The 12,597-nt window shown below is 43.0% G+C and overlaps 1 protein-coding gene across 2 annotated transcripts in view; it reads right to left on the bottom strand.

Annotated features, from left to right (window-relative positions):
* Positions 1–12,597, bottom strand: part of LOC147012737 (sodium-dependent lysophosphatidylcholine symporter 1-A-like) — a 55,018-nt gene that overhangs the window by 23,907 nt on the left and 18,514 nt on the right. Inside the window, exons 3-6 of one of the 2 annotated variants that reach the window (XM_085853867.1) lie at positions 4,069–4,193; positions 3,375–3,450; positions 1,509–1,641; positions 52–130 (exon numbers count right to left, since the gene is read on the bottom strand). In XM_085853867.1, coding sequence (XP_085709993.1) covers positions 52–130; positions 1,509–1,641; positions 3,375–3,450; positions 4,069–4,193 — 413 coding nt within the window. The remainder of the gene's footprint in view (positions 1–51; positions 131–1,508; positions 1,642–3,374; positions 3,451–4,068; positions 4,194–12,597) is intronic. The other variant, XM_085853866.1, reaches the window with a different exon arrangement.

Genomic DNA, 12,597 nt, shown 5'->3' with positions numbered 1-12,597 from the left:
GACCTTGTGAAACATTTTGCTGCTGAGATGTTTTCAGAGGAAATAACGTACGATAGGCTGTTGCTGAGTCTCGCTCTTCAGTTTTATGGCTCAGAAACATCGTCAAGGAGCTGTATGGCACATGAAGGACCTGTGGGCAAATAAACACGTCACATCACCAGGATTGAATGGACATCATCACTACACACAGCAGAGCACATTAACACTCAAATAACTAGAACGGCACTCGGCAGAGCGCATACCTCCACCAAGCTGAACAGTTTACAGTTGGTATCTCACTGAAAGGCCGGATCTGGATCCAGACCAGAACCAAAAACTAATCAGATTGTTCATCTCACTTACTTAATTCATCCACCAAGTTTTGTTACAACTCGTCCATAACTTTTTGAGACGTTGTGCGATAATATCGTTTTTGGATCATCACTCAATGGTGAATAATCACTTTAAAAATTCCAGTATGCAGATCTGAATCTTCACCAAAATCTAATCAAGTCATCCCCGTCACATACCCAACCTTTCCACCAAGTTTGATCTAAATCCATCTATAACTTTTTGAGATATCTTGCTCACAGACAAGCAAACAGACAGTCAAAATAGCGGTGAAAACATAACCTCCGTCCACCTTCGGTGGCGGAGGTAACAATGGATTGCCCTTCGTAGCCGAATATGGGCATTTGCGTGTGGCTTGAACACCTGGGAGCACGAATTGGAGTTACAACCGCACAGCAAACACTCTGAGATGGCAAACAGTGTAACCCAGTGTCATGGAATACCCAAGAAGACCAGACCACTTGATATCTGCTGCTGAAGGAGGAATTTGTAATTTGTCCAGGGTGTCGACGACAACTCGCCTACTCTTTGCAAAAGACACCGTGGGATCTTTTAATGTCCAACAATGACCGGTGGTACAAGGGTCCTCCAGCTTAAGGTCCTTCTGATGGATGGCAGTAACATTGATGTCTCACCCTGCATGAGGAACACGAGGGTGACAGTTTATTGCTGGTCGAGATTTGACCGCAGGCTAGTCAGCTCAGAGGTGGGTGCGCTTTCCTCCAGGCTATCATGCAAGCCCGATTAACTCTCTACGTAGCAGAGAACATGAGCACCAGAACCAATACAGTCCATCAACATTGTACATAAGCACACCACTGGTTGTGGGTTTTCATTTATGTATTTATATATTTATTTTATTTAAAATAAGCTAAAGTACAAGGTGGAGATTGCACATGCAACACCGACAGAACAAGAACATAAAGATGATCAGTGTATATTTTCACAGGAACTTCACCCATGTAAGTACTTGTATGAACTAATGGACCAACAAACATGCACAGAACATATGATTTGAACAGAGGCTCAGATATGAGCACTAAAAAAGACCAACCAAATAATTCTGAGATGTTTTCGCATTAATCGCGGCGGAGGAGGGTCGTGGCGCACCTGTATCATTTGTCATTATAATAACATGGCAGGTGCAAAGATTGCATTGAATGAGTCTTCCTTCTTACATTTAAAACCATCTTGAAGAGGCAATAGAAGATCAAATACCAGCCGACCTTGCAGGAACCACAGCTGCCGAAGTATGGGGTAAACCATAACAAAAAGTAGAACACAACAGCAAATGGTGTCGAAAAAACGATCCTGAAGAAGGGGAATGACAGGAAAGCAGAAACAGCCGTACTTTAAATCCAAAACTGTTGCATCGAATGACCTTTCGGGGTAATCAATCACAAATTCCATCAAGAAAACGCTTGATTTCATGATACTTAAATAATCCCAATTTATTGTTTTCAGGGCTCACAGGATACCTGAGACCCAGAGGTACGCACACCCACCTCTGACCTGTCTCACCTGGGTTTGAATTCTGACTCAGCGATAAACCGTCATCCCAGTGTTTTGCAGGCAGGATGATTCATCAATGAGTGTGCTCTCGGATGGATGTCAAACTGGTGTCCTGTCTGCTGGCATCAGTTGGCGTTAAAGATCCCAAGGTGTACTTCACAAAGATTAGTTGAGCTATCACCGGCACCGTGAACAAATTATTACAAATTGCTGAATCCTCAGTCGAGTATCCTGCGTCAGAGTGGTGACCCATCCAGGATTGCACCCCAAGCCAAAAAACTGCTTCGGCAGAACCGACGTTCTGCGTAGAGCATGGTACATGATAATGACAATGATGATGATGATGACGAATTGTTTTCACATGCAATGATGCAGTACGTATTACCTGGCCACCTGTGTTATTTGGCCAATCCCCTTTGTGGGAGTATAGGCATTTTGAGCTTCCTTTCTGACCTTGAATTTTGCAGCTGCTTTGGTTTCTGAGAATATGGATAACCACACGGTACAGGTATAAGCGTTTCTTAACGACTACCTGACAGGTGCTTTTGTGAAATACTGATGCAAATTGCCTCGCACGGGAAAGCACCTGGAGAAGGCTTTCATACGAGTGCTCCGCACCGCGATAGATTTGCTCATAAGCTTATGCAAGCATGCGTTGCTCCATCACACGCCATTGTGCTCGTAATCTCTCGAGTGGGGATTCCTCAGACGCATGAAGACTTTCGTTGCACAAAAGTTCCTGAATATGAAAATTCAAATTCCAAGCACTATACATGTTTTGGAAAAAGTATTACCAATTTGGTTGCCCATCCCTTCAAACAGCCTGGTGTTGGCTTAGTGGTTAGGGTGGTGGCTTGGGATCCCAGGGTCCTGAGTTCAAGACCCATTGGCTGCTGAATTAACACCAGGGGGTTGACTCAGCCTGTCATCCTTCCGAGGTCGGCGAAATGAGTACCAGTGTACTGGTCCCGGTGTATGCCCCGGTTAGAATAGGTGTACCATATCCCTGTGTGTCGTAAGAGGCGACCAGGGTTGGTGTCAGGAAGGGCATCCGACCATAAAACATTGCCTCAAGAAAAAGCCCAACCCCTGCACAGCAGGGAAAAACGGCTGTAAAAACGGTCATTTTTTATCCTTTCTTCTACTACCTCAACAACCACAATTATTCCCACCTTCTTGTAGGGTTGGCCAAGGAAATGTTGTGGCCCAGGTCTTTCACAAACTGGCTTGACAGGGCTCGACGTTACATTGGAGCTGATTTTGGCAGGAATTTGTGAATTGTTCAGGGTGCCAGTGATAACTTGCCTATACTATTGTGCAAAAGATGCCGTGGGAACTTCAATGTCTTCCACCAAATGCCAGCGGATTGGAGACTTGGCTTGACGTCCCTTCGAGGGACGGCACACATTGTGATGCGACGCCTTGCCTGCAGAAGCACCGATCCTACAGTTTATAGTCGGGTCTGGAATGGAACCCAGACTAGACGGTTCAATGGTAAGTGTGCTACCGACGAACCATCCTGTCAAACCCACCTAGTTATGTTCGGTTGCTCGTATTGTACCATTAAATGTATGGTAAATTCCACCGCCTTTGACATGCTTGGCCAGCCTGTCGGGCAGCAATAGAAACATTTCAAAACCAAACATGGAGTTCAAAATCAAACCGACATGTAATAAAACTGCCTCTAACAAAGAAAATACATTTTGTCAACCAAATGTTCAGAAAAGGTATGTCAATGTCAATTGTCATGGGGAAGAAGGTGAAGTTACGTTGCGGGCATGAGCCCTTCTTCATAGCCTATTCCTTTTGGGTGTGAGCCCCATTGAAATGTTTTACTCAACACCCAGGGTAAATCCACCACATATCGAAGATACTGTCTAGTTCTAGGATAGATATCCCATGTATTCAAATGGACCCATTATTAATTATTATTATTATTATTATTATTTATTCAGCAGGGGATATTATACCAAAAAGTACCACTCCATGATGGAAGAAACTATTATATCGGTAACAAAACAATATCCTGGGATGGACATAATAGTCTATTGCAGTTTTAAGCTTAATATTCACAGTCAGATGCAGACAAGATAGCCAGCTTAATATTTCCTGCAGTTGTTTCACGATTCAACATCACTCTTCATGCACCAAATTACTTTCCTTTAATATCACTGATTTGTACTCAAATGAGGAGGACAGAGATCTCAAATTCGATTTCACACTCACCATGGTATAAACCTGCCGAGGCGCGTCCGTGGGCTGCGACTGACGAGAAAGCCCACCGTGGGGTCTGTGATGGCATCCCAGGCACGACCCACAAACTGCACAAGAGACACTTCCCAAGCTTCGAGCTGCAGCCAGAGGGACCAGATCTTAGTGCATGACGATCAACCAACCTGCCACTGTAGATACTATTCGAGCAAGATACCAGTCGATCTGACAAATGCACATTTCAATTACAAATTCAGTATGCTGGTTGCATCATTACTGATGTGTGGTTATGCCCTTGGAGCATGAGCTGCGGGTTAGATAAGAGCAGGATGTGGTGAAAGAACTAACACACAATGACCTACCTTTTCTCAAAAGGTACGACGGGATCTTTAGCATACAAGAGTGAATGCTGATAGATGGGAAAGCTTGCCGAAAATCCTCCCAAGGATGGCACACTCATTGATGCAACACCCCGCCAGTGATACACCAGGGCGATGATTTATAGTCAGGTTGTGAATAAACTAGATAGCTGGAAGTCGAGTATGCTATAACATCTGAGCTGTCAGTAAAATAAAACTCATTTATGATTACAGCTTTCAAATTATTAGAGCTGAACAGAAGGCACATTTGCATTGATCTGATGATTCAAAATGCTTCCAGAGTCCAAGGGAGGGTCATTCCACCGTTTAATTACTTTATAATAGAAATAAAATGCTGCCATTTATTCTTCCTAATGATCTTAAGCAGTACACACACTCGTGTCAAAGCTGTCTAGCCTGGGTTTGAATCTCAGCCCAGCTACAAACTTTCATACAGGTGTTTCACAGGCAAGGTGATCCCACAGTGTCCTTTTGTGAAGAGTAGGTGAGCTATCGCCGGCACCATGAACAAATTCCAAATACCTACCTGAACTACTGCTGGGAAGGCAATGGTGAACTACCCAGTATAACTCTTGCCAAGAAAAATGCTTCAGCAGCACCGATACTCTGTAACAGAGTGTGGTGCATCACAATCAGTCATATATATGAGAGTTTGCTTGCTTGTTTGCTGCATGATCAGCCCTATCCTCATCAAGAGGACAGAGAAAGGTTCACCCCCAACAGCAAGAGGATGTGTGTGGGGCCGAAGCTAATGTCTGGCAAATGCGCATGCGCTATCCAAGCTCCGCTCCATCAATAAGATGTGAGTATGTCTATCCAGTATGTAGTGCAACGTGAATATGTCTATCAAGTACTGAGTCGAATACAGTTTATTGACACTATCACCATACTGTTGTAATCAGTCTGGCCCAGTTGCCAGGTCCAAATCCAGATGAACCGAGTCAAAGCGGTCGCTCCAGCCAACTGATTCGTGTGCTCTGTGCTGCTGTTCGGGCCCGTTTGCCACGTTACCGGACTCCAATGCAATAGCCGAGCCAATCAGGTGACACACTAATCAGTGCCGTATGTCCATTCGCACTACTTATCAATCCTAGCAAAATCTTTGGATGCAGGCATGGTCTCATAACCCAATCTCTCCTTTAAAGGACATGTATAACTCCTATACCAGCAATCAAGACATTCAAATTCACCCAGAGATGAACTGTATTTATAAAGTGCAATGGGAATAAGAACAGGGGTGTAGATAGGGAGTGTAAGGAATGCAATGATCAAAACCCCACGACCCAATTTGTGACCACTTGCAACAAATGAACCACAGATTCCATAATTATCTAAGTCCTGAATGGGCCCCCATTCACACCTCGGTAGATAGACAAAAGAGATTGGACAGGACTGAAACACCGCAGACTGCGTCGGGCAGGATGTTCAGTCCTGCCCGATTACATTGCTCCAGGTGGAGACGGCCTGGCAGGAGCTGGTCATGCTGCGGATGCGAAGCCAGCTCGAGGGGAAAGTGAGAATGGCCTGCGAGGGGGCATGGCTGGAAGCTTCGGCAGCAAATGCTTGCTCCGTGGAGGAAAACCCCCTGCTGTCCACATGCAGCTTCCTCCATGAGGTCTCCAGAATTCTCGATGGCCTAGGTTCATACCAACCCTTGTATAGCTTCGGCTCCCACTAAAATCCATGATGCCACTAACCCTCCCTTCTCGGCTGTCATTGGTCCGCAATCCAGTCTGCAGGCAGGGCACCCACCCTGACTTTTCACCCAGATTGTGCTGGTGGTGCAGGACCAATCAGGATGATGATGGTCGGTGTTTCCTGCCTAAACTGGTGCCTGGTGCCCTGTTAGAACCTTTTTAAAGACTATAGAAGATGGATTATGAGGGAAAGAACATAAAGAAAGGTGTCAAAGGATGGTAGTCTTTAACACAAACATGGGAGAAGGAATAAACCAGCTTTCTCTTTCTGTGCATAAAACGACGCTTATCTTTATATCACAATTTAATGACTTCACACTTCTTCTAACCATGCACTATGGGAAATAACTATCACTATATTATGCAAAGATACTCACAAAAGGCATTCCCACAATAATATGATACAAACTTTGCTTTTAGCAAATAACTTGAACTCCACTTCAAGTTCACATTCTATACTCACCTGTATGGTGGGTAAACAGCTCGTTATCAAAGGTGGACGGAAGTGATGTTTTCAACCCTGTCTGTCTGTTTGTATGTCTGTCTGCGAGCAGGTTATCTCAACAAGTTATTGAAGGATTCGGCCAAAATTTGATGGACAGGTTTGGTGTATGACAAGGCCGAATTGATTAGATTTTGGTGAAGATCCGAATAAGGACACTAGAATTTATTAAGTGATTCTTCACCATTGAGAGATAGGGCAAAAAAATGATATTTTACAAGATATCTCAAAAAGTTGTGGACAGATTCGGACGAAAGTTGGTGGACAATTTGGGTGTGTGACAAGGATGAATCGATTCGATTTTGATGAAGATCCTGATCTGGTTATTTTTATATTTAAATTTATCTCAGCCATAGATTGTGGATGGAGATGTATTCACCACCGTCTGTCTTTCTCTATCTGTGAGAAGGATATCTCAAAAAGTTATGGACAGATTCAGACGAAACTTGGTGGATGGGATGGGTAGGTGATGAGAACAAGCTGATTAGATTTTGGTTAAGGTCCTGATGCAGATCCGGCCTATCAGTGATACAAAACAAAAACTGTTCAGCCTGCGGAGGAACGTGCTCTACTGAGTGCTACTGTGCATTCGATCACACACTTTTGAGATGCTGCAATGCAATAATTGCAAAAATTTGAACAAGTCAGCACCGCAGCCTAACTTGAGTTTGAGATGGGGAGTTGTTTGAAGATTTTGAATGGCATATCCACATTTTTTTTTTTTAAACAATTAGCCTTCAGGAGGATTTGATTTTCAAAGCGGTCAATTAAGAGTTCTCACGGGGATGATAAAGCAGTCATCGCCTCCCAAAAGACACATGCATCATCGAAAGGTGACCTGAGCAAGGCTAAGGATACTCGAATGAGAAGAAGCCTCCAGAAAAAGAGGACGAAGGAAGTTCATAATGGGGATTATTATTGAGAGTTCAAATCCAAATCTTTCCCATTTCCACTACTGAGCTTTACTACACCTGCTGAAATCCTGTTCCCCACCCTTCTCCTGCAATTCCTTTCATTATGCTTTGGTGCATCTATTTGTTGTCATCCCTCTGTTTACCCTTTGCTCCCATTTTGTCTGTTGATCAATTTCTGCTCTTCCATGATTCTTGGTTAATACCCATGTAAAACCTTTCTTCAAAACTTTTATTTTAAATGTCCTTTCCTTTTACACCCTGGTCTTCCCTATGCACGAAAGAGCTTGTGCATAACATTTCAGGTATGTCCTTCAAATGATACTGGAAGGGTGTGTGCAGGCCTGTTGGAGTACTGTCATTGATCTTAAACTGACCTGTAACACAGCACTCATCTCAGAATTGTTTGAGAGAATGATGGTCATGATTTGTTTTCAGAAATTTAAAACAATTTCATCTAAATGATTATTGCCTTGTAACAACACAAAATAGCAAATCACATATCCTCTTTGGCCTAAGTGCACGTGGTTAGTTTTGTCCAAATGTTGATTGTTTGTCTTTTTTTGCTTGAAAAGCTATTTCTCAATTGATAAATGAGTCCAAAACTGATGCTTGATATTCTGGTCTGCAACCCATCCCAGCCCACTCCCATGACTCTCCCCTGAAGGGGCTGTTCTCCTCGAAGAGATATTTACCCATGAGCAATGGCACACGTGTTTATTACAGCAACCCAAGGCATGACCTATGCAATCCCCCCCAATTTTTTTTGCATCTGCTGTCATCAAATGCCACATAGCAATTTCGATAGGTCTCAGCAAGTCCACTGTGACATCTCGAATCTCATGTATAGTCCCCTCGCAAAACACACTTATGCTTTCAGGTGGATTCACTATGGCGAAGATCTGGTAATTTGTCCCTAAGGTAGGACCACATAAAGGTTTACCTCTCCCGTGGTCTCCAGGGCACACAAAGTGAATTGTTCACAGCTGGTTTGGTACAAAGAAGAAGAAAAAAAAAACCTAAGGCTTAAAAGGATCGATTGAGATCAGTTTAGGTAAACACAAAGATGCATGCTTGTCGATGGCATTAGCCAACACGGTTAGATGCTTCTACACAAATTAAAAATGACTGTCTTCCTTTTCAGACACCGCACTCAGCCGTCGATAATACGCTAAATACATCCCTGCCTGTCTTGGCACTGTTATTACCGTCTTTCCTCAAATGTTTTCGTGCATCTCTTTCAACTTTCATTGGACTAACCCTCAACTGGATTGGCCGTAAGGTTCGAACTGCTTGCAGAATAAAGACCATAGCAGAACACCTCTGGAAACCCGTTTTGCACCAAATATTTTGCCCAATCATGTGTGCCGACGGCCCCATGTAATTACTTAGAGGGCAGTCGATCTGTTATTTGTCTTCATCAGGATAAGTGACCCATCCATACTTCTGGTCCTAAATCCCCAATTTGAGGAATAATCTTTGAGAGGGCATGACGTTGAGAGACCTAGGGGGTCATGGGTCCGAGCAAGGCAGTCTGTGTGCGACTGTGCGTGTGTGGCAATCTGTTGGAGTGTGTGATGCAATCATCAGCTGATGATGCAGTTGCTGTGCCAAGCCTGGCCTTATCTTTGATTCATTCTGTAATGCCGATATGTTGCAACAGCCATATGAGCCTTCTTTTCAAGGACTTGCCCATCATGATTCATAATGACTGACTCGAGACACACAATCATCTGCCGCCCTTCCTTTCCCCATGAAAGCAATAATGATGGATTAAAAAAATAAAAGTTTTATACAGTCTAGCACCTGCGATTTCCTATGAATGACGAGATAGTCTGTTTAGTTGCTGAACATTATGGAATATATGCCTGGCGTTGGCTTAATGGTAAGGGTGGTGAGCTTGGGATCTGAGGATCCTGAGTTCTAAATCCCACTTGGCTGTTGAATTAATACCAGGTGGGGCTGACTCTGCCCGTCATCCTTCCGAGGTCGGCAAAATGAGTGCCAGCTTGCTGGTATCCTGTGTCGGAGTAGCGACCCATCCAGGATTGTACCCTATAGCCAAGGAGACTGGTTAGGCAGCACCAACACTCTGCACAGAGTATGGTCCCGATGGAGGGATGGATGGATTATGGAATCTTCTTTGAGCCTCTTGAAGTTTTGGTTGAATCTAACGGAGTGAAATAATGGCAGCAACACGTCACAAATTCCTTATTTATGTTTAAATGTAGTGGATGAAGTCAGATGTACAAATGCAGTGGATGAAGTCTGAAGACAGATGTGTAAATGTAGTGGATGACATCTGAAGACAGATGGCTGCAGTGAAATGGCTACAGATAAGTGAGAAACTGCTTAATCATGAATAGCTTTATCATGTCATCTTGCCTTGAGCCATTGTTCGATGTGTTAAACGTTGAGCCTTGCGTTCAATTTGTAGCAGAATAGAATCAGAATAAGAGTAGAAGGGCATTCAGTAGAGCGCATACCTCCAACACATGCCTCATCCACAAGAACATATCGGGCCCATTACATTTTTGAAATATCATGCTATATATCACTTTTGGCCCTATCTCTCAATGGTGAAGAACCACATAAAAAAAAAAAATTCTCGTATCCAGATTCGGATAAGGATTTTCACCAAAATCGAATCAATTTGTCAAGGTTACACACACAATCTGTCCAGCAAGTTTCATTTGAATCTGTCCACAACTTTTTGAGATACCTTAATCACAAACAAACAAACAAACAAGCAGTCATCGACTGGTACTTACGAAATCGTCAACTTGACCTCTGACCTTGCCTAATAAAAGCTGTCTCTAGAGAAGGTAGCGACGCAAACCAGAAGTTTCTACGATGATTTTGTCCCAAACAATCAAAAATCGTAACGTCAACCGAAGCAAAAATCTCCATTTCTCCATGCAATTATTTAATATTATTTTATCAGTCACAAAACCATAATATGCGGCCATCCACTAACAATCTTTACATAATCCGCCGGCTTAGCGAGTCACTCTAAAGTTTACAATAAAAAAAGACTTTTAAACACCATCTTTATCGAAAACACCATCAGCGCGCACAAGGAAAACCATTACGTAACTCAACGCCGCCTCTGCTTGAGTGCGCTGCATCACGTGACGACCCGTGAAGTGGCAAGTGAAATATTTTTCATACAATCTTAAAACGTCTCCAAAACATCTGATTTTTACCAGAATTTCGACAACCGAGTGTTAAGCGTCCTAAGCAATCGCAAAAACCGAAGACAAAATTAAAATCGAAGTTAAAACGAACTCGTAACGTCGAGCGAAGCAAAAATCTCCATTTCTCCACATAATTATTTAATATTATTTTATGAAAGTCACAAAACCATAATATTCGGTCATCCACCAACAATCTTTACATAATCCGACAGCTTAGCGAGTCAGACATGCGACGATTATGTTTATTGGGATAAAAAATGACTTTTAAACACCATCTTTATCGAAAACACTGTCAGCGCGCACACGGAAAACCTTTCCATGATCAACGACGCCTCTGCTCGAGCGCACTGCATCACATGACGACCCGTGACGCGGCGAGTGAAATATTTTTTATACAATCTTAAAACGTCTCCAAAACATCCGATTTTTACCAGAATTTCGACAACCGAGTTTTAAGCGTCCGAAGCGATTGCAAAAACTGAAGACAAAATTAAAATCGAAGTTAAAACGAACTCGTAACGTCGAGCGAACCAAAAATACTCCATTTCTCCACATGAATTTAAGGAATTATGTTTGACCTCAATGTGACCTTGACCTTTGACCGATTTTGACCAAAATCTAATGAGTGCTAGTCATCGCCCTCCTGAATCACGTGGTATAACTTGACATTGGTAGCTTCTTCCGTTCTCGAGTTATCTGTACCAAACCATCAAAAATCGAATATTTGACCTCACTGTGACCTTGGCCTTTGACTGATTTTGACCAAAATCTAAGCAGCGCTAGCCATCATCCTCCTGAGTCACGTGGTGTAATTTGATATTGGTAGCTTCTTCTGTTCTCGAGTTGTCATGCCTACAAACAAACAAACAAGCAGTCATAGACTGGTATTTACGAAATCGTCAACTTGACCTCTGACCTCGTCTAATAAAAGCTGTCTCTAGAGAAGGTAGCGACGCAAACCAGAAGTTTCTACGATTATTCTGCACCAAACCATCAAAAATCGAATGTTTTGGATATTTGACCTCACTATGACCTTGACCTTTGCCCGATTTTGACCAATATCTAATCAGCGTGATTCATCACCCTCCTGAATCACTTGGTGCAATTTGACATTGGTAGCTTCTACCGTTGTCGAGTTATCATTTTTTGGATGTTTGACCTCACCGTGACCTTGACCTTTGACCGATTTTGAGCAAAATCTAATCAGCGCTAGTCATCGGCCTCCTGAATCACGTGGTGTAATGTGACATTGGTAGCTTCTTCCGTTCTTGCGTTATCTGTACCAAACCATCAAAAATCGAATATTTGACCTCACTGTGACCTTGACCTTTAGACCGATTTTGACCAAAGTCTAATCAGCGCTAGTCATCACCCTCCTGAATCACGTGGCGTATTTTGACATTGGTAGCTTCTTCCGTTCTCAAGTTGTCATGCCTACAAACAAACAAACAAGCAGTTATAGACTGGTACTTACGAAATCGTCAACTTGACCTCTGACCTTGTCGAATAAAAGCTGTCTCTCGAGAAGGTAGTGATGCAAACCAGAAGTTTCTACGATGATTCTGTACCAAACCATCAAAAATCGTAACATCGACCGAAGCAAAAATCTCCATTTCTCCACGCAATTATTTTATATTATTTTATCAAAGTCACAAAACCGTAATATTCGGCCATCCACCAACAATATTTACATAATCCGATGGCGTAGCGAGTCAGGCATGCGACGATAACCTTTATTGGGATTAAAATGACTTTTAAACACCATCTTTATCGAAAACACCGTCAGAGCGCACACAGAAAACCATTGGTGATCAACGCCGCCTCTGCTCAAGCGCGCTGCACCACGTGACGACCCGT

Source organism: Eptatretus burgeri, chromosome 14 (genome assembly GCF_056783735.1).
Source record: "Eptatretus burgeri isolate ZD-2024b chromosome 14, Ebu_testis_v1, whole genome shotgun sequence".
NCBI classification, from domain to species: Eukaryota; Metazoa; Chordata; class Myxini; order Myxiniformes; family Myxinidae; genus Eptatretus; species Eptatretus burgeri.
This window is presented reverse-complemented; position numbering and strand designations above follow the sequence as displayed.